Genomic DNA, 27,798 nt, shown 5'->3' with positions numbered 1-27,798 from the left:
GTCAAGATCCACACCCCTCGATTTTTCCCTTTTTCCTCCCCCACCCCCATTCCAGGCCAAGCTCACTAAGCAGCGGAGGGGGGAAAAAAAACCACAATTCCCATAACACCTGGCGGAAGGAGGTGGGAGCAAACTTTGATTGACAGTTGGCGTAACGAACCCTCGCTGATCGCAAAGCGGGGGAGGGGGGCGTCTGGTCGCGCGTGCGTAGAAAAGCCACTTGGTAAAGGCTGCGTCGGGAGCCGCAGGCGGTCAGGTAGAGAGGTAGGGAAGGAAGGGGCGGGGGCGCCGGGGGTCGCGGGAGCGGAGGGAGTGCGTGTGGCCCTTGCTGGGCAGCGAGCAGACCTCCGCACTCCGGCCCCTGCCCACCCCTCTGGCCTCGTCCGGGGAATGGAACGGTCCGGAAATAGGAAGCCAACCCTGAGGGGGAGGGGGAGGGGAAGGGACCAGCCTCGGGGTGGGACCGGGGAGCAAAACAGTGGGAGGGGGCTTCGGAGGACCCTCCCCTCCCCCGGCCCTTGGAAAACAGCATATTGGGGAGACTTAACGGGAATGGAGTTAATGGTGGACACCCTGGGATGGGGATGGGGAGGGGGGAAGGAGGCAGGATCCGGTATTGGGGTCGGGGGGGGGGGACCTAGTTCATAATGCCGCCCCCCACCTCCTCATGACCCAGGATGGAAGGGAAGGGGGTCATCCAGGGGGAGTGGCACAAAGGAGGGTGGATTCGCCCGGGGGCGGGGGGCTCAGGCGCCTCTAGATGGTGGAAGTGCAGCATTTTGGGTGGGGCGCCCAGTGGATCCAGTTGGAGGGGTTTGGAGGAGCCAAGATGCCCAAAGGTCATACCAGGGACCTGGAGAAGAGTCAGGTGGGGGAGGACAGAGACCCCAAACAGCAGGGGACGAGAGAGAGACAGACAGACATACTTAGACATGGCACCCCTGGTAAGTAAAGTATCCATTCTCAGCAGTCAAGTCCTCTTAGTGGATCAAGCATAATTAAACCCTCATCAGCTACTCTCTCAAATGCATTCATTAACATAAGAATTTGGGGATCTGCTATTCGTGGGGAAAAGAGCTCAGAAGAGTTGTAGGTAGGGTTCCTAATCCATTAACTCGTTGTGTGACCTTGGACAAGCTCACCTTTGTCAAATTTGGGGGGAAGGAGGGTAGGCAAGATTTGTAGAGATTTTGACCAATTTACTTTTCTCCCTTGTGTTAAATAAACCCCAAGGTTTTTCTGCTGCTGTGTTCAGTTCTTCTAATAGACATTAGATTCCTTGCCCTAGACTGAGATTCTGAGTCTGTTTCTTTTTCTCTAAAAGGAAGGGATTGTACAAAGTGCTTTTTAAAGCCCTTTCTAGCTCTGAAGCTAGCCTAACATTTCTTATTCAAAGGCTTCTTACAGCTATAATATTCCATATTTTATGAACATGGATGGTTATAGAGATATAGTATGAGACTGCAGGCCCCTCTGACACCTTGATTACTTTCACTGAAGAGTCCAGCAAGTTGACATTATCAGGCAGCATCCTCCTGCAGTGCACAGAACTCAGCAGAAGCCAAAGACAGATGGCCTAGAAAATGATAAAGCAGACAGGCTGTCACTTTTCTAGTTGGAATGGGGAGAAGGCTGCTCACTCCCTGCATTCCCCAATTCAGGGAGAAGATCAAAAGTCTCTTAAAGCCACCTAGGTTAAACCACATCCCTGAACAAGAATCTCTTCCTTCACAGATCTAGGAAACTGGTCAGATAAACTTCGTCTGGATTCTGGAGGCGTGAAGCTTTGCAGAACACTATAAAGAATTCCCCATCATCCCAAGTAAGGGCAGTGCCCTGACAACAGAATTGTCTGAAGTAGATAGAATATTGGCACTGAAGCCTGGAAGACTGGAGTTCAAATCCATTCCCATACACTTAGTAGTTGTGTGACCCTGAGCAAATCACTTAATCTTTGTTTGCTTGAGTTTTTTCTACTATGAAATGAAGATAACAGTAGCACCTACCTTCCAGGGTTATTATAAGGATCAAAAGAGATGGTAATTGTGAAGTGATTGGCAAAGCACAAAGGATGAGCTTAATAAATGCTTATTCTCTTCCACTGAAATTCAGGTTGTATAGTACTGGAGGCATAAAAAAATATAACATTCCATAATCATTCCTGCAGGTCATTTTAGAGAGGGCATGGTGCATTGCTCAGCAAAAACCTAGACCAGCTATAGCAGTGAGGAGGAGCTAACCAGCTGTACTCTTTGAAGCCCTCCTTGGCTAGTTATAGCACTGGTAGTTATAATAATAACTAACTTTTATGTGGGAAGCACTGTGCTAAGCACTTTACAGTTATCTCATTTGATCCTTATAACAATCCTGGGAGCTAGGTGCTATTTTTTTTAAGATGAAGAAACTGAGACAGAGTATCTTAAGTGACTTGCCCAGGATCATACAACTAGTTTGATGCCACATTTGAGCTCAGGTCTTCCTGACTCCAGATCTAGTGTATTATCCACCATACCACCTGATGATGATGATGTTTTATCTTTCATTCCTGAAGAATATCATGACATCAGGGAGGTGATGCCATGACAAGCACGTGAATTGGATTTGAATGAGGGGGGTGCTGTGCAAAGTCACCAGCCTCATTTTCTTCTTTAGAGCTATCTGGGTTCAGTGACCAGATATGAATCAAGATGACTAGACATGGCCCTGGATGTGAGGCAGTCAGGGTTAAGAGACTTGCCCAAGGTCACACAGCTATTAAGTATCAAGTGTCCGAGTCCAAATTTGAACTCCAGTCTTCCTGACTCTAAGGCTGGTCCTCTATCTGCTACACTCCCTACCAGCAATACTATATAACTTAGTTGCATAGACCTTGGAATAGATTTTGTTTTTCTCATCCAAGGATCACTTTTGGTTAAGTAAAGAGGGGCTCATGTCCAAAAAAATTACCTATCAGGTGATTAATATATTCAGCCATGACTCACATAGTTTAATAATACTGAATAGCCATACTAAAGTATGCACAGACTATGTCACGAAATCATGCCCCCTAAATATTAGATTAAGCATGATTGGGAAAGGTCATGTTATTTTATTTATTTATTTATTTTGCGAGGCAATGGGGTTAAAGTGGCTTGCCCAAGGCCACACGGCTAGGTAATTATTAAGTGTCTGAGGCTGGATTTGAACTCAGGTACTCCTGACTCCAAGGCCAGTGCTCTATCCACTGCGCCACCTAGCCACCCCAACGTCGTGTTATTTTGAATCAAAATTTAGCTATTTAGGGTCCTAATTCTGATATCACTTGCCAAAATCCACATTTCCCTTACATATTTCAAATCAAGGATCCTTCCTGCCCCTAAAGGACAGTTAAGGGCTTGATCACTTTCTTAAAAGTATTTGAGGGACTCTTCTGTAGGGGAAGAAATAGACTTGTTGCTTGGATGACTAGAAGTTTCAGAGAGACAAATTTAGGTAAGCTGCAGGAAGAAATATCTAATAAAGTAGATGACCTGCCTGAAGTTCATGAATTCCCCCTGCTTGAAGGTTTTCACCTGGCTGGATAATCACTTGTCTGGTATGTTATTGTGGGAATTCCTTCAAATTCTTAACAGTTTAAACAGACATAGCTCACTTCCTCATAATATGACCATTTATTCCTCCGTGCCTTACAAAATTCTCCCTGTGACTCTATCCTTGGAGAATGGGGGCATAAATATTGGTATGAGAACTATCTCAAGGGAGAGGAAAGACTTTAGGAGTTCAGGAGTGGATTCTTATTTAGAAGAACTGGGTTCAGATCCTGGCTCTGTCATTTACAATGTGACTTTGGGCAAGTCACAATCTCTTGGGGTATGGTAGCTCTGAAGGTCTCCATCATTCACTTTAAACCTTCCCCACTTTATTTTCTTGTCAAGATCTGTCCTAAGCTCATCTTGAGTCAAATATAGGCAGGCTAAGAGCAAAAATAATATAGGATCAATATAGAGCTAGAAGGAATCTTAGAAATTATCTTAAACCCTCCCTCTTCCCCCTTCCCCCCGCAAATTATATAAATGAAGAAACTCTCCATTAGGTATCTAAAATTTCACAGCTGAATTGGAATTTGAACACAGGTGATTTGACTTCATTGTCTTACCACTGATTTAACAGTAAGTTGATGTGAGTTTGGAAATAACCTGGGCTTAGGAGGATTGTTTTTCCTCTCTCTGCTGTGCTGTCATGGGTACTGCTGAGTAATATTGGTGGCCAGGATGTTATTAGTGTTACTGATATCCAAATGTTTATGGAAGATAAAGGGATTCTTGTCTCAAGATTCAGACAGAGAAGATAGGCAAGGAATGTCTATCAAACCTATTATTAACTCATTAACTCATGGAACTTGATTCATCATTGACAGGATTGTTTCGAACACCCTCTATTTTCTTACTGTGGGTTCTAGGCTCTGTGGTTTTTCATAAGAAGGACTATTATTAGGGACACCAACCTTGCTATAGTGACTTGTTTGTAAACCCTCTCCCCACTTCCCTCCCCAATGCCTCTGCTGCTTGCTGAAGCCTTGCTTGATGAGTTTCATCTCTATTGCCAGCAGGTATTCCTGAACAGTTTTAAGTGGCAGTTCCTGCTCTGGACAAATGTCAGTTTGAGGTATCTGTGCCTCTTTTTAAATCCATGCTACCAACTATTCTTGAATACACTTGAACTCTCTCCAGGGGAGATTGGAGTAAAAAGCCAGTTTACCTAATTGACATTCTGTTATGCAGAACAAGAAAATTATCTTGGAAAATTGCATATAAATAAGGGATAACCCTCAAAACACCATCCGTGTTTTGGTCTGGCCAGTAAATAGAATAAATGTGTATTTTAGGAAAGTAATGCACATTATATTCCCAGGTCTAGAACTAGAAAACTACACTTTTGCCATCAGTTTAAGTTGACTTTACAAAAATTCCTGCTGGTATAATTACTGACGTTCTTTGTGGGGAAAATAGGATGCTTTCAACTGTAAGTTCAGTTTCTCTTTAATTTAAAAAAAAATTATTTAAAGCAATGAGGTTCAGTGACTTGCCCAAGATCACACAGCTAGGCAATTATTAAGTGTCTGAGGTAGCATTTGAACTCAGGTCCTCTTGACTCCAGGACCAGTGCTTTATCCACTGCACCACCTAGCTGCCCCTGTAATTCAATTTCTTTGAGGATTTAATGTTCCGGGTAAGCCGTCTCCTTTTAATAATAACCTGTTTATTTTTGGGATGTAGAAATTTAGACACTCTTGTCTTCCTAACATCCCTTTTTTTTTTTTTTTAAAGATTTTTGCAAGGCAATGGGGTTAAGTGGCTTGCCCAAGGCCACACAGCTAAGTGATTGTTAAGTGTCTGAGACCATATTTGAACTCAGGTACTCCTGACTCCAGGGCCGGTGCTCTATCCGCTGCGCCACCTAGCCACCCTCTTCCTAACATCTTTAACCATTTGTGCTTCCAAAATGAGCGTGGCTTAAGGCTATTGAAACCTATTAGGATTCTTATTTCCAGATTGAATTCAGGCTTCCATAGGAACCCAGGAACTTCTCATTGACTAGACATAAACCATGGTTATTAGTGGAAAGAGTGTTGGATTTGAAGTACACCTGCAATATAGTTTCAGAACAACCACATATTAATTGTGATGTGATATTGAGGAAGACTTCACATCTCTCAGTTATCTCATCTGTAAAATGGAAATAATAGACTATTTACCTTGCAAAGTTCTATTGGGGAAAGCACTTTGGAAACTTTAAAGCACTATAAAAATTTAAGATTCATTTCAAATACTTCCCCATGAACTCTGGGACCTGTATAATTAAATTAGGTTGTAGTTTGTTTTGGAAGATATGAGCAAGTATCCAAGTTGATTGGTACATGACAGGGAGGCAGAATTCCTAAGCCTTGGTGAACAAAAGTGTCTCTTTTAGCTATCTTTCATTTTTTTATTTTTATGTATTATACAGTATCACTCTAAGAATGCATTCATTAGAATCTAAATCATGGTGGTTTTAGAAAAATACTTGGATTCCAGGGTGGCTAGGTGGTGCAGTGGATAGAGCACCGGCTCTGGAGTCAGGAGGACCTGAGTTCAAATCCAGCCTAAAACACTTCATAATTACCTAGCTGTGTGGCCTTGGACAAGCCACTTAATCCCATTGCCTTGCAAAAAACTAAAAAAAAAAATACTTGGATTCTCCTAGTCTATTATTTGGGAGCCATGGGGAAAAGAACACATATTAATTATACTGTATGCCACATACTATGTGAAGAAGTTTACAGATATCTTAGTTGATCCTCATAACAATATTTGAGGATACTGAGGCAAAAGTGAAGTGAATTTTTCAGAGTCACACAGCCAGTAAGAGTCCAAGGTCAAATTTGAACTCTGATTCCAGACCAAGTGCTGCTGTCTACTACATGACCTAGCTGTATTTGAGGATAGCAAAAAAAGGGAAACTTGTTCTATCGTTTTTTTTTTCCAAAACAAGGCAAGTATCTATGAGTGATCTGTTATCCCTATCTTATTCCTCAACCATGGGAACTCAGGTTCTTCTAGCAAGCATACCTATGTCCCAAGGAGGAGAGGAGAGAAGAAAGGGGAAGGAGACACAGGAAGAAGAAAAAGAAGAATTTAAGGAAGGAGAAATGGACATAATTTCTCCCTTATTGATATGTATATTATGTATATGTTCATTTAAACATAATGCACGCACACACACACACGTATGTCCACAACCACAAATTATTGAAATTGTCCCATTAACTCTACAAAAGTGTTAACTTCAGAAATAACAGATTGTTGTACTGTGGGTTAATATACACAATATCTGGTCACAAAATGGTACCTTCATAGTAGTTCTCTAGAGTCTGTACAAAAAAAAAAAACTGAGGCCCTTGCCTTGGGACTGAGGGATTTCATGAATGGAGCTCTGAGATACCACGAGCAGTGGAAACACTTACAGAACATTGTACGGTAGATTCTTGCTCTCTGCTTTGGGGGTTACCTGTGGTGCCCTAAGTAAGGCATCTTCCCACTTAGTGCAACCGAACCTTCGGGGAGTTGAGTACTTTCATTATATGTAGCATCATCTTTTTCTACCTCACTATTCCAAAACTGAATATGATATATTGACTATTGAGGCTGCTGCTTCCCTTCCATAGTACCTCATCAAATGAGAAAGAGTTGATTGTTCCCAGAGTACTCATACAACTAACACCCTTCTCCCTTCCCTCTCCTGGTCATTTGCATATCATAGGAATATACAAGCTGCCCTTGGGATTTGGAAGGCTTGCATTTATCTTTAGTCTCTTCTTTCCTCTACTACTGTTAACTAATGCTTTTTTCAGGACTCTAAAACACATAAGATATTAGAAGGAAACTGAGATTTCTGTACTCTGAGATAGTCTTATCTCCAGCAAAGTGGGGAATAACCAAATAGATCTCATTAGTGATAATGTATATGTTTGTGTGGTTTAAGGGCTAGGGAAATGAATTACTGTTCCTCCTCTTCTCGTTGACAGGAATCAGGACTCTATGGAATGAAGACAAGCAGTGAGTTACTCTGTTTCATGCTGTATTAGTTGAAAATTCCCCTGGATTGACCATGGCTACAGCTTCCCAACTGAATCTGGATGCTCTTCGAGAAGTGCTAGAATGCCCCATCTGCCTGGAATCTTTTACTGAAGAGGTTTTGCGCCCCAAGCTCCTTCATTGTGGCCACACTGTCTGCCGGCACTGTCTGGAGAAATTGTTGGCAAGCAGTATCAATGGTGTCCGTTGCCCCTTCTGTAGCAAGGTTACGCGCATTACCAACTTATCCTTGCTGGCAGACAACCTAACCATCTTGAAGATCATTGATACAGCTGGGCTGAATGAGGCCATGTCACTGTTGATGTGTCGGACCTGTGGGCGGCGACTACCCAGACAGTTCTGCAAGAGCTGTGGCACATTGCTTTGTGAGCCCTGTAGGACAGCAAAGCATTCATTACCCAAACACTCTGTGCTCTCCATCAAGGAGGCGGCTGAGGAGCGGCGCCATCACTTTGGTGAGAAGCTTGCTCAGCTGCGAGAGATTGTCAAAGAATTGCAACTGCGGAAACAGGCCCTGGAAAGGATTTCCAAAGACTTGCAGTGCCGCTATAAGGCAGTTTTGCAGGAATATGGGCGTGAAGAACGGCGGATCCAGCAGGAGCTGGCCCGTTCACGCAAGTTTTTCACAGCATCCCTGGCAGAGGTGGAAAAGGCAAATAGCCAAGTGATGGAGGAACAGGGGTATTTACTAAATATTGCAGAGGTACAGGCCGTGTCTCGTTGTGACTACTTCTTGGCCAAGCTCAAACAGGCAGATGTGGCTATTTTGGAAGAGATAGCTGATGAGGAGGAGCCAGAACTAACAGCAAATCTGCCCCAGGAACTGACCCTACAAGATGTAGAGCTCCTCAAGATGGGTCATGTTGGCCCACTCCAGATTGGCCAGGCAGTCAAGAAACCCCGGACAGTCAACATAGATGACCCCTGGCTTGAGGAGGCTGACACCACCTCCTTGACAATGCGGGAGATGGATGGGAGCCCAGATGATATGACCCCAAGTCCCCGGTCTTCACCTTCCCATCAACGGAAATCTGAAGCGACAGCCAGCATACAACAATGCCACTTTATCAAAAAGATGGGTGCTAAGGGCAGCACACCAGGCATGTTCAATCTGCCTGTCAGCCTCCATGTCACCAATCAGGGTGAAGTGCTGGTAGCTGATCGGGGCAATTTCCGTATCCAGGTCTTTTCCCGCAAAGGCTTCCTGAAGGAGATTCGACGCAGTCCCAGTGGCATCGACAGCTTTGTACTCAGTTTCCTTGGGGCTGATTTGCCCAATCTGACCCCACTGTCAGTGGCCATGAATTGCCAGGGACTGATTGGTGTGACTGACAGCTATGACAACTCTGTCAAGGTGTATACTTTAGAAGGCCACTGTATTGCTTGCCACCGGAGTCAACTGAGTAAACCCTGGGGCATCACTGCCCTACCCTCAGGCCAGTTTGTGGTCACTGATGTGGAGGGAGGTAAACTGTGGTGTTTTACAGTTGATCGATCAGCTGGAGTGGTCAAGTTCAATTGTCTCTGTGGTGCTGTTCGACCCAAGTTTGTCACGTGTGATGCTGAGGGCACTATCTATTTCACCCAGGGTCTAGGCCTCAATCTGGAGAACCGACAGATTGAGCACCACCTTGAGGGTGGCTTCTCCATTGGTTCTGTGGGCCCTGATGGGCAGCTTGGTCGTCAGATTAGCCACTTCTTTTCTGAGAATGAAGATTTCCGCTGTATTGCTGGTATGTGTGTAGATGCTCGTGGGGACCTCATTGTTGCTGATAGCAGCAGAAAGGAGATCCTTCACTTTCCCAAGGGTGGTGGCTACAATGTTCTTATCCGTGAGGGACTCATTTGTCCTGTAGACATTGCTCTTACTCCTAAAGGGCAGCTATTGGTGCTAGATTGTTGGGATCACTGCATCAAGATCTACAGTTACCACTTAAGAAGATATTCTACTCCTTAAAGGAAACTGGCATTCTTCACCAAAATTACTCTTTCTCCTTATAGATCTATAGGTGTCCTTAATGCCATAGATTAGTTTTGTGTCCCGATCCTAGCTGGGTAGGTGTAGAATTTGAGCATCAGTATTTTGAAGTTCTATCCTTTAGTTTAAGAAGAATCAACAACATTGAGGATGTAGAATAGTGAGCTGTACTCTGACTAGCCTCTAGGCCCCTCTGAGACTTCACCAGCTTTATAGAGACTAAGAAATGTCTCAACAGCAAAGCCTCCTTGCTTTTCCTGTTTCTCTTTTGGATCCCTGGCTAATTGGCTCATTTCCAGGTAGCATTCTGCCTGCTCACAAAGGGTTCTCTGCACTGCTGACTGATCTACATGCTCTATTGGGACCTGTTTCCTCAGCTCCATATGGCTCTTCAGTAGCATTTCAAACATCCAGTAGTATTGCCTTTGGGTTCACTCACCTTATCAATGTGAAACAAGTCCAGTGCTCCCCATGAAGATAAGTACCACCTTGGGGACTGTTTTCTGCAGACCAGAATGTTTTCAATATCTGAAACTACCAAATTCAGATGTGATTTAGAATAGAGTGACTTTGTGGACCATTAGAGAACTCTTAATTGAAAGATGATTATCTATTAAGGGGACTTGTCTTTTGAAACTTTGCCAAAGTAAAAATATTAAAAATTGGAATCAATAATAACATCAACAAATAATAAATTTATTCATAGTCTTCAAGATGCTGTAGTTCAGTCCACCATTATTCATGATCAACTTCAATAGGTCTACTTACTTATCTAAACAAGACCAAGGGGTGGGAATGGATTGAGAATCATTTTCATTATTGGAAAATTCTTTGGCAAGTGCTTAGCCTGCATTTTCTCAATGGGTATAAAATATTCAGTTTCAGGATTTATTTCCATTTCTTTGTTAAGCATTAAGTAATTGATGGCAGTTTTCTCCATTACTGATGTTTGTTTCTTTTAATTAAATATGAGGTGGTTTTTACAAGCCATCTCTCACTTAGCTGTAGGCAGTACCATCAAAAGGATCTATCCTGTGAAACATACTTCTCATCAATATCCAACTAGAAGTACCATCACCTAAAGGGAACAAAAATCCCATTCCCAGTGCATGTGAACAGTTATCTGGTACCTAAGGTTTAAAGTTTTAAATTGAGTCTTTACCATCTGTTCTTGCCTTCTAATTTACAGTTACACAAGTGAAAGAAAGGTTTGATCTTTCAAGAAGATATTCTTGTTGGCAAAGGCCTTCAAGAATTAGTGCCTGGATATGTATGTTGACTTCTTGAATTTCAGGCACAAAAGGGTGATGGAAAGCTGACAGGGTTTCCTGGAGATGGGAGCACAATATCTCTACAATTACTTAAAAAAAAAAAAGAAAGAAACCACAGTTCTTCCAGAATTGCATTACTCAAAAATCATTTTTTTTTGCTCATGTTGTGATTAGTTCCCAAAGGAGAGGAAATGACATAATTAAAGATAGCCCAGAACTAATTTGTCTTGGACTTCTTACCTGAAGAATGCACAGACTGGATTATGAAATTATGTCTGATTTTAAAAGATTGTGTTAATGGAGGGAAAGTTGATTCAATTAAAAGTATCTCACAAGCAGCTACTCTTGTTATTAAAAGCACTTTATCTGTCAAGGCAGCTAGTAGCAGGAGATGGGTCTCCCTTTGTTGAAACAACTAAGGGAGCAGCCTTGAAAACACGCACTCATGTACACACACACACACACACACACACATATTTCACAGAATCATTTTCAGAATTTTTCCATCTGTTATTAGCCCATTTGGGGTACTTTGGTATCCCTACACACTGACCCTGAATTGTACTTGGTGTTTTGCTCTTTAAATAACTCCAGCATTTGGTTATAGACCAGGGAAATATCAACCTGGATGCAGGATGCTTGATAAGCTAATTGTTTCTTAGACTCCTTTACTGCTAATAATGTGTAGACTATATTGATGTTACCTTCCTTTCTATGACTTTTATACAGAGCCTTTGAAACTTCAACTCTTAGACCAGAAAATCCCAACTTCTGTCCTAGGAAAAATGTGAGAGAAGGTAAACCTAGGACCTGACCAAAAGAATTGTCACTTCCTTGAAGGAAATTGTAACTGCAAGGAATAGAACTGTTGTCCTGATACAAAGATGTGATCTCAGTGGTCAGGTCTTTACAGAGTTCAAATAAAGGAAATTAGTGTAATAGAATCCAAATAAATATTTTAGGCAACCATTCCCTCATCTGTGGGAATAATCCAGAACTGATCATTTAAGAAGCCAGAGGCTTCCTAGAAAGACAGTTCTATTTGACCCATTTCACCACTTTGTAAACTAGAGGCTTAGAGAACCAAGCAGTTCCTAGAGCTGAATAGTTATCTCCTTATTAGTAGAAGGATTCATGAATATTAATGCCATTAACTTTCCCTGCTGACTGCCCCTAGCCTTTCTGTTTCCCTGTTTGTAAATTCCTTTGAAAGAGGCTATTGGCTTCTTATCTATAGAGTGCTTTGAGATCACAGAAAGAGCCCTTGGCTGGAAGTACAAATTAGCATCCTTGTCAAGTTATGGAGAAAGCTCAGACACCCAGATTTTAGACCCTGCCCTTCAGATCTTCCTTTCTATGGAGCTGAGTAACACTTCACTTTTAAGTGGCCATTAATTAGAACCAGATTAAAAGTGCAACTGCTTAAACCTTACTTGCCTTACCCATAGGAAAACTACAAGATATAAAGCTGAGCTCATCCCACTGAGTGGTTAATGGAGTACCTCCCCACTGGCTGTATCTCAGCATTTCCTGGTGTAAATTAATCAGCCTCAACTCTTGCTATCCTCCACTGAGCAGCCCCCTACCCCCCCTTCCCTTTCTGTAAACTTAACTCTATTCCAGAGCTGTATGGATTTAAGTCAGAAATCAACATAAAGGAATACATGGTAAGGCAAACTTATCCAAGGACATGACTTCTTGTTATGAATTCCCAGACAATTAGTGTGATCATCCTGTTTGTATGTTTAACCTTTCTAAAGCAGGAATTTTTATCCTTGGATCCACTTCTGCCTGTAAATTTCAGACGGTCTATGAACTTGAATGGGGGTAAAAATGCATTTTTATATAAATATAATTGATTTCCTTTGTAATCCTATGAATTTCTTTTTATACATTTTAAAACATTCTGTAAGGAGGACCATAACATATACAAAAAGGTTAAGAACCTCTGCTTAGAGCAAGGTCTCCAGATCTATGCTTACAGGAAGAAAGTGAAGACTTACTAAAGAGATTATAGGTAAGAATTCCAAAGTGAAAGAGATTTTAGAGCTCAGTTAGACTAGTGCCAGAACTCTTGACAGATAAGGAAATAGCCACAATAAGCAACTTGCCTAAGGTTACACAACTAGTAAGCAATAAAGATTAAAAGTAGGATGCTGGTTTCTGATAGGGGAATCTTTGACCAATTTAGATAGACCAGGAATGACTTCCATAAAGCAACTATAATAGCTCAAGCTGTCATTCTTTTTCCAAGTACCCATTATGATGACCAGGTAGCTATTCCATTGTAGAAGTGAGGAGAATGAGACTGAAAGTTTATTCCATCTCTGGAGTAAGCCTCTGAAATTTACCTGGACTTCAATCATGCCTTTGAGGACTATGAGCCCTATGGTTTTGAAGTCACTTGCCTCAAGCAACTTTAGATTTAGCTACTAAGTAACAGGATACTATCTATTGATAGGAAGCTTACATGGTGAGAAAATGTTTCCTCTATAACATTATATTTTGTTTTGTTCCATGTTATCTTGGATCCTTACACATATTCCTTCCTACAGGGCATTATTACCTCCATATAGTAGATAAATGAACTCATTGAAAGACTCCAGAAAGGGATTTCCTAAAGTCACAATTAGTGTCAACCTTAACTAGAAACTAGTTCTAACTTCAAGTACCTAGAGGTGAGATCAGGGAATTAATTGCATAGGATGGTAAGATTTTCATAAAACCAAACAGCCTCTCATCAGGTCCCTTCAAAAACTGACTGATTTATGAACAATCTGAGGTTAGTAAATGTTCCTTTAGTCCAATACATTTTAATTAAACATTTCCTTTGTGCAAAGCTCTGTTCTAAGTTCTAATAGATGTAAGGTTAAGATACTGTCCCCACTCTCAAAGAGTTTTATGATCTATGCAGGGAGGTAAACTACCATAATGCCAAGTAGTATGTAATAATTATATTAAAAATTCAAACAAATTGCAATGAGACTTCACCTTACATTTATATGGGACATGGTGGGGAGGCAGTATCTATAGCCTTACGTAGGAAGGAGGTTGGAAAGATAAATAGAATTTTCAAAAGACTGGAGAGAAGTGAATCAAAGCACAATCCCCAAAGACAAGTAACTGATGTGAAAGACAGCCTCAAGAAAGGCTGGATTTCAAGGACATGTTGGGAAAAATGCAACAGCAAACTCAACTGAGCTCAAATTCCTAATTAAGATGTGAGGGGGAGGCAAGGGTTGTGAGGGTAGTGTTAGAACTCAGCTACAGCTATGTATTCTATAGGGAAACTTGAGCACACTAAGCCTGCAGGCAAATTAATTGATTAAAATAATTGGAGTTTCATTTTGAAATTTTGAAGAGGTGAAAGAAGTCAAGGTAGAAAAGTTAAAAAAAAGCTTGGGCTTACAAATGAGTTTTGTGTGTGGTTAGCTTAAAAGATTTAAATATATACATATACATATATATGTTCCTATATATTGCCATTAGCTCAGAGACTAAAAACAGGTTTTTATTCCATTTTATGGGTTAGCCATGCTCAGTAATTCCTAGTCAGAGTTGACTAAGGCTATTTGGGAGATAAGCTTATTTTCATGGTGGAAGAGCTGACCCACAAAATACATGTTTGAAATAAATTGCTTTATAATGTATATCTTTTACTAACATGCAATACTGTGGTATGGTAGAAAGAGCAGTATGCTTTGTATCAGAGCACTGGAGTCCAAATCCAGTTCTGCTATTTAATAATTTTACAATACCACTCACATATAATGGTTTTGAAATTTTTAAGGCACTTTCTTTATAAAAACTATGTTTAGTCAGCAGTCAAGTATTCTTAATCCAGTTTTATAGATGAGAAAGCATACTCAGATCACATGACTAATCAAGAGATGGATAGCTTTTTTTTTTTTGCTATTGTTGTTCCTTCATTCTGGAAGAGAATCAATGATATCACCAGGGTGATGTCTTGACTTGACCAAGAATTGGATTTCCAGGGAGGCAGAGCTGCAAAGTCATCAGTCTCACTTTCTCCTCCAGAGTCATCAAAGCCCAGTGACAAGACAAGACAAAAGTCAGGAGGACTGACAATAAATTAAGTTCTTTGCCAGGTGTCAGTTTGTCTGAGGCAATGCCCATTCAGTGACTAAGTGTTGGGAAAAAATTGAGTACAAGTTTTCTAGCTATAACTCACCAGGTTGTGAGTTATATATATATATATATATATTTATATATAAATATATATATATATATATATATATAGCATGAGTGCAAGCTCTCCTCATTATATTCATAGCCAGTTACAACTTTAGTGTTGTATGGTTATATACATGACCTGGTTGCAATTTGGGCTCTAATTTAAGTAACTCTCACACTGCACCTGCTAGTATTTGCAAATGGAAAGGAATGATGACTTGTCAACCAGTCACTGTTGGGGTTGAGGAGTCTCTGAGTCTGATGTGACACCTTCTTTAAAGAATCCTGAAATAATTTGACCAGACTCTTTGGTATCTCATATGTCCTTTCAATGGACAGATTTCAGGACAGACTTTTTTTTTACCAAAGCAGAAATTTTACCCAGGATAATTTTCTCCACTTTAGTTTTTCACACATTGTCCTGTATCTGCCTTCATCAGCTTGCTATCCTAGCTTTTACTAGACCTCAGCTATTCAATCAATCCCTTATCTGAGCCCACTTTAGGTTCTGTATTACCTATATATACTCTAGAACTTCCTTAATAGAAGGTATACAAGAAGTTCTTAATTCATACTAATTTTGCTTACATTAAATACTTGATGCCATTTCAAGATCTACTTTGGGTTGTAGGTTCTCTTATTTTATTTTTTAGTTTTAGTTTTTGCAAGGCAATGGGGTTAAGTGGCTTGCCCAAAGCCACATAGCTAGGTAATTATTAAGCATCTGAGGCCGGATTTGAACTCAGGTACTCCTGACTCCAGGGCCGGTGCTCTATTCACTGTGCCACCTAGCTGCCCGGTTCTCTTATTTCTTATGGACCCAGTTCTTACATTTCCTGGAAAACCATGACTTTAAATTCCTTCACGGATACTTAATAGATATTAAAAACATAAGGAAGTCACTTAGCCACTCAGAGGCCTTTTCCCCATTCCTCTAAGATGGTGATAATAAGATTGAAACTACTTTGCATTGTTATGAAGATCAAATGAGATAATATATGTAAGCCCTATATAATATATGTAAGTATTTGTAAAATAAAACAAATTATTGTAAGACATGAAGCATTGTATAAGTATTATTATCATTGTTATCCTTGTCAATCTACCTGGACCTCTGACACTGTCCAGTCTGACTCTTCTATTGGTCTTTTTTTTGGCTCTAATGTTCATATCTCTACCTTCCCATCAGTTTACCGAATATGGTTTGTCTTATCTGTGATAAAGGTCTGTTGCCTGGTAAACAGCTCCCCTCCTTTCCCTGATTCCCTTTGTTCTTCTCTCATCATCTGGCACACTTAGACTTCCAAGGATTTAGATGTGGGCAGGTACCTCACCACAGACCTTGGAATCCCTAGGGATCAGATGCTTCATTGAACTATCCTGGTGGAACTATTCCCTTTTGGTCATGAATTATGAGGATTATAGCATCTGGAGCTGAAGAGACTTTGGAGATTATTTTACTTCAACCCCCTTATTTTCCCTATGAGGAAACTCAGGCCTAGAAAGTTTAAGTGGCTTTACTAAGTCCAAATATATATTAAAATAAATAGCAGAACCATAATTCAAATAGTCCTGCTGACTTCAAATTTGGTGCTTCTCTCACTGTGCTAATCTAGTCATCTAAAGCTATTCCAAACTACAATATTTTCTAACCTCAGTATTCCAAGCTGCTGTCCCTCATTCTGAATCAGTTTGGCTGCTTGATTTGTAGATTTACTGCCCTGGATCCTTAATTAACTGTTCCTACAACTGCTATTTTTACCCAGCATACAAATGATACAACAGTGGAATCATGAGAATGGGTAATTAGGAACTGAAGCAAAAAAAGTTCTCTTAGTGTAAGTTACCTAGTTGGTTCAGAGTGATCAAGAAAGTCAGGGCTTTGGTGCCATGAGTCAGAGTTTATTGTTCAGCCAGGTTAAGGTTAGAATAAGAGGAACTCCTGGGTTCCCTCAGGACATCTTGGCAAAACATCTGAGCCCTAAAAACTCTAATAATAACAGCTGACATTTATATAGCACTTTGAGGTTTCCAAAATGTGTTGCATATGTTCACTCTTTCAATCATAACAACACTGGGAAGGAAATATCATGGTTGAGAAACTGGGGCTTAGAGAAATTTGTTTCCTTGTTCACAAAGCTAGTTAAATATAAGAGGTGGGATTCTCAAGCTCAACTTTCTCTTAACTCTAAAGTGTTCTTTTCATCATGATGCAGGGATTTGAAGAGGTATTCAATAGGCTCCCTACTTAGGAAAATCTTATATAGTGAGGCCAATGTGGAACAGACAATAATATTAAGGAATTAATTGTAAAATGCAGGTGCTTGGTGTGAGGGGAAAGAAATGATAGAATATTGAAAGAAGCAACATACTGGTCAAGATATCTGTAACTGGCCACCAGTCTGTAGGTATGCAGCTCATTTATTTTTTTGCCTAATAGAAGCCCTTCAGTCCTCATTGCTGCTTCATAACCCCCCATATTACCCCTCCCTCCAAAAGCATCTTGTAAAAATGGCACAAAAATTAGATTCAGGAGACCTGGGTTCAAATCTCAGCCCTGATAAATCTCTTTGACAATCACATACTTCATTTCTCTGGGTCTCAATTTCCTTATCTACAAATCTGGGCAAATAATAATTGTCCAATTATTTCATTCTCTTCATTTCTTTAGTGTGCCAGTATGAGTCTCTAATCACTCTTCATAAAATGTCTCAATACTTGTCACCTACTGTGATTAGAGACTAGTGCAGAGTAGGTCCTGGACCCCTGAGGGTGCAATGGAAGATTATTAGACATTTAGTAAGAAGACTTGAATGCAAACTATCATATATTTCATATAACTAAAGAAATCAATTATCTTGAAATACAGTCAAAAAAGTTAATAGACCTAGAAAACTCCAGATATTTTACAAAGGAGGAAACTGAGGCTTACAGAATAAAGTGATCCTGTATGTTATAAGCATTTACATTCATTTGCATTACTAAATTCCCAATAATCTTCCATTGTAAGCTATTTCATAGGGTTGCACAGAATTGGTTTTGAAGTTAAGGCATTATATAAATTAGAATAATTATTATTCCCTTCCAACTTTAATAATAGTACTGACTTTTCTATAGTACAGTAAATTCTGCAAAATGCTTTAGGCCTATGATATAGGTACAACAAATATTCTTATAGATTAGGAAACTAAGACTGTGAGGTTGAGTGATTTATCCATGATTACAGAAGGAGCAAGTGAATTTGAATCTATCTCTATTTTTATCAATTTATTTACAATATCATGATATACCTATAAAGTATTAATTGAGATCCTTGCTCAAGTCATCTGGATGTCTCTCACCAAAGGTTTCCTGAAATGTAAATATCTGTGAATACTATGTACTTGGACTGTATGCCTCCTTCAGGGATGGATGATTTCCTACCCTTCTCCTTGGGCAATAAGGGTAGCATTAATTGGGGAGGAGCTTAAGGGTTAGGGATTAGAAATCATAAGATCATTAGATATAAAACTGCATTTAGTCTAAGGACTATTAACCTTTTGTGTTTCCTGGACTCCTATGTCAGTCCTCTGAGGTCTGTGGACGTCTTTTCATTATAATGTTTTTGCATGTATAGAATACATAAAATTTCAAAGGAAATCAATTATATTGAAATTCAGTCAAATAGTTTTAGGTCAGAGATAGTCTATCTCCTTCATTTTGTAAATGAGGAAACTAAAGCACAGAAGATAAGATGATTCTATATAGTTATATGATACATCTTCCATTGCACCTTCAGGTGTCTAGGATCCTTCTACTTTTCTCTTTACCAGTCTCTAATCACAGTAAATGACAAGTTTTGAGACATCTTTTTTTTTAAGATTTTTCAAGGCAATGGGGTTAAGTGGCTTGCCCAAGGCCACAGGGCTAGGTAATTATTAAGTGTCTGAGGTCAGATTTGGACCGGTACTCCTGATTCCAAGGCCGGTGCTCTATTCACTGTGCCACCTAGCCGCCCCAAGTTTTGAGACATCTTATGAAGAGTGACTGGAGCTCAATTTGGCACACCAAGAGAATGAAGTCCATCTCAAATAAAATGCATCCATAGTCAAGTTCATTTCCAAGATCTACCTATGTAATCATTGACCTTTTACTACTACTAACATTATCACCCAGCAATTTTAAGTGTTCCCAAGTATACTAGAATTAAATTTACCTAACCCTTGAACAAACCTTTCATCACTTTGGACCAAACTGTCTTACAATATTTGTTACTCTTTCATTCTCCCCAATTAACCATTTTCATTTTGATGAGGAAAAAAAAATAAGAAAGAAAGTACATTAGGAATTTTCACTAGTCCAGTTAGAATCAAACAGCTGGAGTTCTTGGAGGCTATAATTTATAATTCCTGTTAAATATCCAGCAGAGAGGTGGGGTGACTATTGTGGATGCTCCAGTTTATTATTCTTATGTTTAAGTACCAAAGGTGAATAATTTTAAATTTCCCATCATGACTACTGTTACTATGATTAAAAAATATTGCCAAACCACAAGAGAATTTCTGAGGCTAGGAAGCTGGGATTGACTAAGAAGACTAAGAAGAACTAATCTATGCCACTTAAAATATTAATTGTATGATCTTGAGAAAGGGTCACTTAGTTTCCTCACCTATCAAATGAATTTGTTGGACTGTCTGATTTATAGGGTGCTTTTAGGTCAGAATTCTATAAACCATGAACCTCCCAAGATAAACTATTCCTATTTGAATAGCTTTAAATGTTAGGATGTCTTTCTTTATACTGAGCTGAAATCTGCATTCCTGTAATTTGTTCTTTTGGATTCAAGTGATCAAGCAGTTCAAGTTTAATACCTCTTCTTTATGAAGACTCTTAAGGTTTGTTTTTTGTTTTTTGTTTTTATGAGGCAATAGGGTTAAGTGACTTGCCCAAGGTTACCTAGTATGGATTAGGTATCTGAGACTGGATTTGAACTCAGGTTTTCCTGACTCCAAGACTAGTGCTCTATTCATTGTGCCACCTAGTTGCCCCAGAGGTAATTAAGGTTTTTAGACAGAGTAATCTTATTCTCAAATTTACCCCAATTCAAGTCTTTTTGCTAAACATCTCCAATTATTCCATTGAACTTTTATGACACGATTTGGACTCCTCTTCCATTTCTAATTGTCCTCTGTACATGCTACAGCTTGCCAGCATTGCTCCCTAATTTTTTTTAACTAACTTGTCTAAAAACAAGTTATAATATTTCAGATATAATCTGAAGTTTTTCTGTGACCCAATTACTCCATTCATCTCCATAGTGCCAATCATAGATTGACTGCTCAATATAGATTTTACTCTGAATTTATTCTCAGAAATTGACATTTAGTTGAATTGAAATGATGTGGAATAGAGATAGATTCCATTTCTCTATTAGATTCCTGAGGTAAAATTTCCCAACTCCTAAATGAAAAGTGGTCCATTCCTATCAAGTAATCTTCAAAGATCTTAGTGCTTATCCCAGCTTTAGGTACTTTTTTCTTGATCTTTCTGCTTCTCTTTTCCTAACTGCCTTCCTCACTTATCTTACATAGAGCTCATGTCAGTAAAGTAATTAGCCTAGAGGCACAGTTAAAACCCAAGCTTCTTTAGCATAATTAAGAGAAAGAAAGTGGAGATTTTTACCTTAAATTCAACTTCATCTGAACCTTGACTTAGAAAGAATGTTGTTATTTAGTATGGTTTAGGAGATGAGGATGAGGGTAGCACTTGTAATAGTAGAAAGTATCCTTTACTAAAATTTAACTGTAGGGTATCAAATCAGAGGTCACACAAAGGTCTCAGAGATTCTGCCACAAGAATAAAAACCATTCTAGGACCTAACTGGAAAAGTTCAAGTGACAGACTGTGTATCTGTCAATCAAGGACCAACCAAACTGAGTTTGAAGATGTTCATCACTACAAGGTTAGCCACTAAGTTATTAAAAGTTTCAGTCACAGGGGCGACTAGGTGGCACAATGGATAGAGCACTGGCCCTGGAGTCAGGAGTACCTGAGTTCAAATGTGATCTCAGACACTTAATAATTACCTAGCCCTGTGGCCTGGGGCAAGCCACTTAACCCCATTGCCTTGCAAAAACTTAAAAACTTAAAAAATAAAAATAAAAGTTTCATTCACTTCACCTGCCAGTAATAGTCTACAAACTAATCATGTAAGATTAGTACATTGGTGAGAGGAGAATCCACACCAATAAAATCACAAAAGTTTTGAATGACTGAATTAGTAGTAGTTGTAACAAACACCCACACTGATTATAAGTAATCCTGTATCTTTACTCCCCTTAAGTAATTTATGCCATTTTGTAGACATATTATTCCCCTATTATACAACATGGTATCAAATTTGAGAGGCCATGAAATCATTATTTTATTTTACAGATTAGGAAAATGATACTTAGAAACGCTATGACTTGTGTAAAGTCATTTCAGGGTAAAACCATAGATAGACTCTGGATTTTATGAATCTACTACCTATTCACTAGATGACAATGATGATGACTCATTTATATAGCATGTTAAGGTTCTTTTTAAAAAATACAATTTGAAGATGGTGTTATAAGTAGCTTATGATTTATAAAGGGTGCTCCAAATGCCTTCATGCCATAAAACTTAGTTTTAAGTAATTGAAGCTTTTTGTAGAATGTTTTAAAGTTAGAAAATGCTTTTAATAGACATTATAAAATAAGATTCCCAAGGCAGAAAACTAGAATATATTATATTGTTCTTACTTTTTTTGCAAGGCAATGGGGTTAAATGGCTTGCCCCAGGCCACACGGCTAGGTAATTATTAAGTGTCTGAGGTCAAATTTGAACTCAGGTACTTCCTGACTTCAGGGCCGGTGCTCTAGCCACTACACCACCTAGTTGCCCCCTGTCCTTACTTTCTAAATGAATAAACTGAAATCAAGAAGTAGAGGCTCAAAGACTGATAAGTGGAGATATCAGGACCCAAACCTATGCCTTTTTTCTGTTTCTGTGTTCAGTCTTCCTTCCAATCTAGCACAAAGGGATTGATCATTTTTGACAGTTCCCTTCCCCTATACATAGAGCTGAATCTCTCAATTTTTTTGGATTTGGGTGAGCAGGAGGATAAACAATCTGCTTGTTCTCAATCTCTCAACCACGCATTTGGTTCTTGTCTCTCACTCCTGAAAGGGAAGAAAACTTCAGACTCCAGTAGAACTGAAGGCCTCCAAGGAATGTTCCCTGTGGAAAGGAGTCTTTGCATGCGGCATTGGAGGGGGAGTAAACCAGCTGCTAGATGGGCAGCCTGCCAACTGGTGGCTGTGCCATCGATGAAAAGAGCCTGACAAAGGAGCTGATTACTTTTTTTTAAGGTGGCATACACAGATTGCAAGAAGGAGTAGAGAGGACCTCCAGACATTTCTTATGAGAGAAACAAAAAAGGACAAACAGAGCAGAGATGAATGTGGGAAAGAACAAGGCTAGAGTTGGAAGGGGTCATTACTAAGACCCATACTGAAATATTCCCCCTCTATATAATGAGGGATTACAAAATACAATTCTTCAAAGAATACCATATATTTGCATTCAAATGACTAAAAGCTTTATTAGAGAATCAGTAATAGTAATGGAATCTTACAAGTCATCTGCTTAAGTCCTCCCTTATAGATCAGGAAACCAAGTCCAAGGAGTTTAAGTGACTTAGTGATCACATTATTAGCAGAGCAATATCAGCCTTAAAGTGTTTCCATGTGGTATCATAGGATACTTGACTGAGAAGTCTTAGTCATCTAATTCCATCTTTTGATTTTACAAATAAGGAAACTCAGACATAGAAAATTTAACTAACTTTCCTAAGATTATATGTATAGCAAACAGCAGACCTAACATTCAAACTCAGAGACAATGAATGACCCCACATTATTACTCTTTTCATTTGATTTAAAAAAAAAAAGACTGAGGAGGGTAACAGTAGAGAAACTCAAGATTAAAGTATTTGGTGCTATTTTCAACTGAAGTAATGATAAAACATGTCTGAAATTACTCTATCAATCAGGATGAAGGCAGGGTCCAATTTATAGAAATCTATGGAATACATCTATTGTATAAAGTGAAGTGCATTAGCCCATGTTTACTCACATATAGGAAATTGGAATTTTTTTGTTTTCTGCCTACTAAAACTTGATATTCACCAATAGCAAGATTCTCCAAATCACTATGTGCAAGATGAATTTTGACACCCCAGAATCAAGATCAGAGCAATAGGGAATGTTTGAACTGACAGGAATCACAAAGAGGTTAAATCTTTCCTTTCACAGAGAAGGAAATCAAATCCCAGAGAAAGGAAAAGTAGGACAGCTAGGTGGTGTAGTGGATAAAGCACCAGCCCTGGAGTCATGAGTACCTGAGTTCAAATTTGGTCTCAGACACTTAATAATCACCTAGCTGTGTGGCCTTGGGCAAGCCACTTAACCCCATTTGCCTTGCAAAAAAACTAAAAAAAAAAAAAGAGGAAAAGTAACTTACTCAAGGTCATAAGTTTGCAATTCAAAAGCAAATCTGGAGCTCAGAATCCATTCTCCAAATTCCTCATAAAGTATTTCTACTTAATTTGTAGTAAGGTCTTGGCTTCAATTTTTTTATTTGATTTTGTTTTTTTTTTTATCGTTCAGTCATGTCTAACTCTTTGTGACTCCATTTGGGGTTAGGTTACATATGGGTGGATATACATACACACACACACAAACACACATAAACACATAAATATATATATATATATATATATGAATACATATGTATATTCATAAATATTTATATATACACACACACTCACTTCCATTTAAACACTATTCTGATTATTTTCCTTGGTCAGACTACATCTGGAGTAATGTGCTCAGCTCTAAAGGCCATATATTATAGGAAGGCTGTTGGTGATCTGGAGCTCCATCAAGAAAATAACCAACATTATGACTATGAAAGCTTGAATAATTTGAAGGAACTGGGGAGGTGGATGTTTGCCCTGGGAAAGTGAAGGGTCAAGGAGATGATATTGCTGCTACATGGAAGAGGGTTTAGTCTTGTTCTGTTCAGCTTTAGAACTAGGCAGAACTAGGAATAATGTGTGAAAGTTATAAACAAATTTGGCTTCTAAACAATTAGAGCTGTTTAAAAGCAAAAGGGTCTACCTCTGAAGGTAGTGAATTTTCCTTCATTTTAGGTCTTCAGACAGAGGCTAAATGACTTCTTGTCAGCTGTATAATAAGGATCCTTAGGAGAGTATGGATTAAAATAGATTATTTCTGAGACCCCCCTCCTAACACTGAAATTCTGTATTTCTGTAATCAGTGTGAGCTGTCCTTAAATGTTCATTGGGACAGTGAGTTCTCCATCACTGGAAGTATACATGAGCACTATCATTGAAAGTAAACATGCAGAGGCTTGAAGGTCATATAGCCATTTGTTGGGTTATAGTATTCCCATTCAGGCATCTCTACATCTTCTGAACTCCCTTGTAAGCTCTGAGATTCTATGATCCTGTGAAAATAACTGCAATCCTAACATATTTGATTTGGATTCTGTGACTATAATGATAACACAGCAAAAAGGTCTTTAAAAGGTTAGCAAGATGACTAAACTTTGCAAAGGATGAGACCTTGATTTGAAGAAATTCTTATTCTGCCACATGCAGGTGTGTAAGATGTATAGAAATATCAATACCATGCATGTATCTGCATATGATTTCCATACATTTTGCATAAGCCAACACAGCTTTTGTAGCATATTTTTTCAGACTACTTAAGTATAAATTGTCATTGATACATGCAAGGTTATCACTTGTTTTTTGTATCCTCTATTCTTTCTTGCCTAATAACTCTCACTGACCTAGATCATACATACATACATAAATATATATGTGGCTATTTCTATCTATATAACAGAGAGAAAAGAGATATATGGGTCTAAGAGATGACAGAGAAAAAACAATAAAACAAAATATCCAAAGACCACTTGAAACCCCCCCAAGATGTGGGGGAATAGACTGAGTCGGGTGACCGGTGGACCTATGCGGTCTGCATTCCTCCCACCACCCCTCACAAATCCTGGAAGCCATATTTCCACACATTAAATTTCCTTTAGCCCTCTCAAGTTATAGGAGGTCAAAGTCTGAATCAGAAAGGAAAATAGTTATTAGAATTGAAACTATAGAGCTTCTTTATCTTTGTGTGTGTATGTGCATGTGTGTATGTATTCATGTATATGAGTGCTGTTCTTAATCCCTTTTCAGAATGTTTTTGAAAACTTAAAATACATAGACTCAAAAAGGAAAACAATTATATTGAAATACAGTCTGACTCTTTCTTCATCAATATCTATCCATCTAAAAATTTTCAAAGATACTAGGTTAAGATCAAAAAAAGAGCTATCAGTTGTTCATTAAGATATATGAGAAATGGACTGGGAAGTTCTGCTGCAGATGGGCACAGTCTAAAATTGGGAATGTTTTTTTTCTATTTCATCTAAGAGAAATGACAGTCTCGTGGGAGTATGTATGCTTAATTAACTACATTCTGTACTGTCTTTTCCTGTTGCTGAAGAAGCTCAGCTACCTATCGATCCTATCTTAATCAACCATTAGTTGCCCCTAGACTCTCAACAAAAGTCATCTGTGTTTGTGCCTTATCCCTCAACTCCACATAAGATCCCTAAGAGAAGCTAAAAGATTGGAAGGACTGGAAATCAAGAGTTCAAATCTGAGATCTGTCATTTATTAATTGACTGTTATCAGACAGAGTTATTGTATTTTTCTTAGTTTCTTTTTTAATTTTTTAATTTATAAAATTCCTTGTTTAATATCCCAGGTCTGTTCTTTTTTTTTTCTTTTGCAAGGCAAATGGAGTTAAGTGGCTTGCCCAAGGCCACACAACTAGGTAATTATTAAGTGTCTGAGCCCGGATTTGAAACCAGGTACTTCTGACTCCAAGGCCGGTGCTTTAGCCACTACGCCACCTAGCCGCCCCCCCCCCCCCAGGTCTGTTCTAAAGAATCAAGGAGACTATGCTTGTAAACTTGAATCTAAAAATCTCAATAAATATTAATTATTATGGTGATGAAGATAATGATGAGGTTCCTTAACTTCCTTGGGGTCAGTCTCAGATTCTTCATCTGTAATAAGAAGGGGGTTAAATTATATGATCAACAATATGCTTTCCTGCTCTGAATCCTTTGCTACCATGACTGTCTTATCTAATCTTTTTAACTTCCTCCCCTTCTCCCTCAAGACCTATCAAAGTATTTTGCTTGGAATAGAAACTTAATAAATGTTTGTTAAATGAATGACTCCTAAAATAGCAAATTAGAATCATTTCAGTCTAAAGCTTTATTTTATTTTATTTTATTTTTTTGGTTTTTGCAAGTCAATGGAGTTAAATGACTTGGCCATAGTCACACAGCTAGTTAATTATTAAGTGTCTGAAACCAAATTTGAACTCAGGTCCTCCTGACTCCAGGGCTGGTCTCTATCTACCATGCCACTGACTTCCCCCTAAAGCTTTCTTTTCAAAAGTCTTTCTGGTTTGTTTCTAGCAGTTTAAATTTTTTGTTTATACTTGCTATCAAAACCCTTTGGGAGTTTTAGCCAGACCTTGAACCCTTTCTAAGTCCAATTCACTTATGTTGCAGACCTCCAAGGAAGTTTCTCAAGCTTATTGTTTCTCTTTGAAAGGAAGATGATGTTTCAGACTTTCCTTTCCTTCTATCCCAGTGATAACTTTCAAATAGCCCTACTTTTCTAACACTGGTTGGTGAAAGTTCCAGTCCATAATGAAATTGCACTATAATTCAAATGTAAATGCTGTAATTCATTCTTTGGGACAGACTGGGAAAATTATAAGAGAGATAAAATACTTTTTAAAAGTAGTGACAGACATTTATCTGTAAGGCTTTGCAGCTGATTTTCTGGCTGCAGGCTCAAGAGTGTGACAGCATGCAGCAGTAGAACATTCTTTATAAAGAAATGAAGTACTCAATTTTCTATAGTTTGGAAAAAATAGGCATATACACATGCATGAATGTTACTTCCTGTCTCTCTATCTCTTTCTCCTTCTCCCTCTAGTGTTATCCTTCTGTGTCTCTTCTTTCCCCTGTCCATTCCCAACTGCCTCTTCTTTGCTTCCTTCTTGTCCTTTGTCCCTGCCCCCCCCCCCTTAAGTCCTTTCAAAAGCAGTAATAAGATCTTTTGCAGACACCTGGCAGAACAAAGATACTGGAACATTCTTCCACTGGAAAAGTCTTGATAATTGCTTTCTCCAAGAGAAAGGAGCTGAAACTTCAGAATACCTAAACAGTTAGTTAATTGGAATGTATTCAGCCTCATCCCCCACCAATAGTGAATATAGGATATAGAAGGGCATAAGAAAGAATTCTTTATGTCCTAATAGGTGTGCCCCAATTATATCACCTGGGGGTTTTAAGGTAGTTTCATGATGTGGTTTTCATGAGTCAGGAGTTAAAGCTTAGAAGTAATGAATAGAATGAATTCAATAGAAAGAAACCTTCTTAGGGACTCAATATCAACAAGATTAAGGCATTCAGAGTTGGGAAGTGCCTTAAAGATCACTCAATCCAACCTCATCATTTTGTAGATGAGAAAACTGAACCATATAAAGGTTTATTAGATAAGGAATTCGAACTCAGATTTTAACTCTAAATTCAATGTTCTTTCTACTCCATAATTACTAATGGG

At 39.0% G+C, this 27,798-nt stretch overlaps 2 protein-coding genes across 12 annotated transcripts in view; one reads left to right on the top strand and one right to left on the bottom strand.

The window, feature by feature from the left end:
• ASTN2 (astrotactin 2) overlaps positions 1–27,798 on the bottom strand; it is a 1,297,121-nt gene that overhangs the window by 423,520 nt on the left and 845,803 nt on the right. The window contains exon 1 of one of the 3 annotated variants that reach the window (XM_074211726.1): positions 110–239. The exons of the other annotated variants lie outside the window; for them this stretch is intronic. The gene's annotated coding sequence lies outside the window, so the exon portion shown is untranslated. Of the gene's footprint in view, positions 1–109; positions 240–27,798 lie in introns of those variants that run through there. 3 annotated transcript variants of the gene reach the window in all.
• On the top strand, positions 186–16,133 carry TRIM32 (tripartite motif containing 32). Of its 9 annotated transcripts, none has more exons than XM_074211731.1 (2): positions 186–264; positions 7,544–16,133. In XM_074211731.1, the coding sequence occupies exon 2, from the start codon at positions 7,627–7,629 to the stop codon at positions 9,568–9,570; it is 1,944 nt and encodes a 647-aa protein (XP_074067832.1). In that variant the 5' UTR covers positions 186–264; positions 7,544–7,626; the 3' UTR covers positions 9,571–16,133. The 9 variants fall into 9 exon arrangements, with proteins under 9 accessions (XP_074067832.1, XP_074067837.1, XP_074067829.1 ...); XM_074211736.1 differs by having other exon boundaries at positions 192–256; XM_074211728.1 differs by having other exon boundaries at positions 220–264; positions 1,735–16,133.

The sequence above is a fragment of the Macrotis lagotis genome, chromosome 1 (assembly GCF_037893015.1).
Source record: "Macrotis lagotis isolate mMagLag1 chromosome 1, bilby.v1.9.chrom.fasta, whole genome shotgun sequence".
Lineage (NCBI taxonomy): Eukaryota > Metazoa > Chordata > Mammalia > Peramelemorphia > Peramelidae > Macrotis > Macrotis lagotis.
The sequence above is the reverse complement of the archived record's forward strand: the minus strand, read 5'-3'. Positions and strand labels throughout refer to the sequence as shown.

Coding starts and splice junctions, on each gene's coding strand:
- TRIM32 (XM_074211731.1), top strand. CDS start 7,627: ATGGCTACAGCTTCCCAACTGAATCTGGATGCTCTTCGAGAAGTGCTA.